Source organism: Spermophilus citellus (genome assembly GCF_964194105.1).
Source record: "Spermophilus citellus genome assembly, chromosome: 2".
Taxonomy (NCBI): Eukaryota; Metazoa; Chordata; class Mammalia; order Rodentia; family Sciuridae; genus Spermophilus; species Spermophilus citellus.
The window spans coordinates 243,184,613-243,189,255 of record NC_138183.1 but is presented as its reverse complement, the minus strand read 5'-3'; the positions used below and the strand labels follow the sequence as shown (position 1 = coordinate 243,189,255).

Sequence of the window (4,643 nt, the reverse complement as noted above, 5' to 3'; positions counted from 1 at the left end):
TTCCTGATGCAATTTGTCTCAAAAATATAGACTTATTCCTCAAGAATCCCAAAATAGTAGACTTTATTAATACTTCCCATGGAGTTATTCTTAGAGTAGTTCTCAAAATTCAGAAAACAGTGCTTGTGTTTAAAGTTGAATTCTTCTTGCTAGCATAAATGAGTACTACGTCACCCAGTGCATTTTCTTTTCCTCAGTCAAAACCCAATAGGTATTGTGTTAATGTCTCCTCGAGTCAGGTGCCTGGAAGTGTAGAGTCCTTCTATTTCATTCAGGTGAATCCTTCCATTTGATCCTGAGAAGTTCTCACTTTAGCACTATTTTTGCATCCCATAGTCATTGAAAAGAATGTAAAGCACATTAGTGATATAATACTCAGTAAATGAGCCAGGCACAGTGGCACACACCTGTAGTTGTAGTGACTCTGGAGGCTGAGACAGGAGGATTGCAAGTTCAAAGCCAACCTCGGCAACTCAGTGAGGCCCTGTCTCAAAGTAAAAAATAACAGGGGTTGGGGATGTACTTCAGTGGTAGAGTGCCCCATGTTAAATTCAGAGTACCAAAAAAAAAAAAAAGTAAATGCAAGGTTTTCAAACTGCTTGACTTGTGCACTCCCTACCAACAGAGGGAAAGACAACAGCTCAAATGCTATTAAGCAAATCTGTGGTGTTGAAAGACGCTGCCATGTCATCTAGCCAGTTGAGGAACATCAGCAAAGAAAATCTGTCCTTCCCCCCAATCGGTCCCAAGTTCAATATTTTTTCTTCCATTTACTGTAGTTTCTGGAATCCACATTCAAATGGTGATTATACATGCCTTTAGGAACGCAATTGGTACTTCTAGGGAACTACTTGAATTGTAATTGTCTTTTTAAGCATAACTTAGAACTGGCATTGCCATAGAGATCTCTTTAAGTCAATTTGCAAACACCATCTGATTTGGGAGAGGATTGGTTTATATTTCAAATCACAGAATGCAGATATTACAAATGAACATAAATCACATGGAAAGTCAGCTCTGATTCTGAGAATTTCATCTGTGATGGAAAGTGCTGGTTGTCTATCAAATTGTGTTTTCTTCCATTTTTTACAATAAGTAAACTGGCATCTGGTTGCCCACCTAGAGACTAATTTTACTTCCTTTGTGATTAGATGTAACTTATGACTCGCTTCTCACTGAAAAAGGTGAGTGGAAGTGGTCATTACCACATCTGCTCAAGATACGTTAAGGCACAGAGTGTGTCTCCCCCAGGTTTTACTCTGGCCTCTCTTGCCCAGTGTTGACTGTGCAAATAGCAAGAAGTTTCTAGATCAGGGGCTGCAAGTTGTCTCTGTCACAACTACTCAGGTTAGCCATTGTAGCAGAAGAATGGCCCTCGTTGTCATTATAGCAAGATACATGGATGTGATTATGTTCTAATAAAACAATTTATGGACACTGAAATTTGAATTTTATGAACTTTTGTGTCAGGAAACATTATTCTTTTAATTTTTATTCAGGCACTTAGGAAGGTAAAAACCATTCTTATCTCAGAGGCCATTAAAAAGCATGTGCTGAGCCAGATTTGGCCTGCTGGCTTTACTTTGCCAACATCTTAAGGAAGGTTGACCCTATGAGATAGAAAGAACTTGAACCTTTGAATACCTGCTGCTCAGAGCTACCCATCAACCTGGAACACTCACCATGGACTTCTGCCAGGAAGACAAAATATCCTGCATTCTTAAAGCTACGTTGTAGTTAAGTCTCTCTTGTTATAGCAGCACAACATGTTCCTTTAACTATGACACAGTCTATAACTCCTGGGTACCCAGCCACACCTCCCTTCCATAGTCCTTACCATGCTCCTTTTGGATACCCCACAAAAGGAGGCTGGGTATCCTCCATCTACCTCCTCATTGTCTCTTCCAAGACTTGAGGGAAAAGGCTCGGCCCAGGGCTCCCTTCACCTCCTTGTTCCGAAGACTGTAGATGAGGGGGTTGAGCATTGGTGTGACGATGGAGTAGAAGACGGACACCACCTTGTTGAAGTTGATGGAGGAGGCCACTTTGGTCCGGACATACATAAAGAAAAGAGTGCCATAGAAGAGGCCCACCACTGTGAGGTGAGCCGCACAGGTGGAGAAGGCCTTCCGGCGTTCAGCAGCTGAGCGGATGTTCAGTAGCGTCCAGACGATGTTGCCGTAGGACACGGCGATGACGGTAGAGGAGGCCAGGAGCACAGCCAGAGATACCAAGAAATCCACCGTCTCCTTCAGGGTGACATCCGAGCAGGACAAGGCCAGCAGGGGCGAGGCATCGCAGAAGAAGTGGTCCACAACATTGGGGCCACAAAATGCCAGCTGAGACATGAGGTAGATGGGCAAAATGGGTGTAAGGAAGCCTGCCAGCCAACAAGCAGCTGCCAGACGGATGCAGGTGCCCCAGGACACCAAGGACCCATAGCGGAGGGGCATACAGATGGCCACATAGCGGTCGTAGGCCATGGCGGCCAGCAGGAAACACTCAGTTGCCCCAAGGAAGGTGAAGATGAAAAGCTGGGACAAGCAGCCAGCATAGGAGATATACTTGCCCCCCTCTACCCCAATAAAACCAGCCAGCATCTTGGGCACCGTGACTGAAGTGTACAAGATTTCAAGGCAGGACAAGTGTGTCAGGAAGAAATACATGGGTCTCCGGAGCCGGTGGTCAAGGCCCACCACTAATATGATGGCCAGGTTCTCTGCCAAGGTGAACAGGTACATGGTGAGGAAAAGCGCAAAGAAAAGGAGGCGTGCTTCTTGCACCCCAGCAAAGCCCACCATGACAAACTCTGTTACTTGTGTCCAGTTTTGAGTATATGGCTGCATATGTGGGAGGGAGAACTTGGTAGACTCATAGCCTTCTCGATGATGAAAACTCCAAGAGAGCCTAAGAGGATGTTGACTATAATACCTTCCAGGGCAGAAAAGGAAGGTGAAGTCAGACACTGCCCCCACCCACAAAGAATGCAAAGTCTGAGGGGCACGGGAAAATGGACAATTTCAGTACAAAATGAATAGGATTGAGACAGGATATTATGGAAGGAAATAGCAGGGACGCTCAACCAGTCTTGAGAGGTCTTCCTGGAGGAGGCAGTAAACTTGAACCTGAAAAAGAGGTGTAAGTTCACGAGATAAACAGTAGAGAAGTAGAGAGAATGTTGCAAGTATAAAATCACAAGCACCATAGAGGACATTGTGGATTTGTCAAGGGAAAGGAAAAGCTTGCTTAAATCCAAGGGCCAGAGAGGGCTTGAAGAGTTCTAAGAAGGACAGAAATCCTTGCTTTTTGCCCTTCAGAAGGAGCAAGTTTGGCGGATAAGAAAAGAAGCAGAGAGGCCAGATTGGGAAGTTGTTGTGAGTATAACATGGAGTGATATTGGCCTTAACTATGGAAATGTCAGGAGATCTGGAGAGTGAATGTAGCTATTAAAACATAGAATCCACAAGATTGAGCTCAAATACAAGCTGGATCATCCCATTGTAAAAACATAATAAAAATTAGGTACAAAGAGATTAAACTCCTATCTTATTTTAAGAGTAAAGGGAAAATGTAGCATCTCCATTCCTACAGAAGTTTTCAAATGTAACCCAAAGCCAGGGATGGTGGTACATGCCTGTAATCTCAGTGACTTAGGAGGCTGAGGTAGGAGGATCATAAGATCAAAACCAGCCTTGGCAATTTAGCCAGGCCATAAGCAACTTGGCAAGACCCTATGTCAATATAAAAAGGGCTAGGAATGTGGCTCAGTGGTTAAGTGCCCCTGGGTTCAATCCCTGGTACCAAAAAAAAAAAAAAAAAAGCAACCCAAAATTCTTTGACACTCTTCCCACTGAAATATGGGATCAATAGCTATTCCCTTGAATCTGGGCAAAATAACATGGAAGTGATGCTGTGCCTGTTTTCAGGATCAGAAGAAACTGTCAGTTTTCACTTCCTGCTTTTTGGAGTCCAACCACCATATTGTAAGGAAGCCCAAGCAGCTTGCAGAAAGCCCAGATAGAGAAGAACTAGGGCCCCTACCCTGGCCAAGCTCCCACTGACAGCCAGCAGTAACATGCTAATGTAGGTGAATAAGAAGTCTAACAAATATATCCTTTAATCCCCGGTTAGGACTGCCAGACTGACACCAGCCTTCCCTGATGAACCCTCCCCAATTGTTAATTTGTGAGCTAAATAATTGGTGGTTGCCACTTTAAGCCTGAACGAGAGTTTGAATCCAGGTTTGCCAAGTTCTTTAAAGCCCTTTCCCCCTCCTGCTTATAATTAAGCAAGTTCCTTCTGGCTTCAACATCCCGTGATTTCCAGATGAGGAAAGCACGCAGAGATACAAAATCAGAAATGAACAGGTCAGTGACTTCAGATTCCTGTGCATATCCTCACCATTTCTAAGTCCAAGCTGCAACATCCTTACATGCCCTCCCTAGAGGAGATGTTCACTGTACACAGATGCTGTAGAAGCCTGACTTGACAGCTGTTATAAACAGATTTTGGAGTAAAGTTCTCTGAAATGTTCTCTCTTCTCTGTATTCAGGAGGAACATGAGATGTAGAGTCACACAGATCTGGAATCAGCCCTGGATCTGCAATACACTCGCTTTGGCTGTCTCGTATAGGAATTGTTAC

At 44.1% G+C, this 4,643-nt stretch overlaps 1 protein-coding gene across 1 annotated transcript; it reads right to left on the bottom strand.

The window, feature by feature from the left end:
• Positions 1-1,892: 1,892 nt before the first annotated feature.
• On the bottom strand, positions 1,893-2,846 carry OR6Q1 (olfactory receptor family 6 subfamily Q member 1; the record flags this gene model as incomplete). Its single annotated transcript, XM_081279468.1, has 1 exon — positions 1,893-2,846. One exon carries the CDS (start codon positions 2,844-2,846, stop codon positions 1,893-1,895), a length of 954 nt encoding a protein of 317 aa, XP_081135594.1.
• Between the last annotated feature and the right edge of the window lie 1,797 nt (positions 2,847-4,643).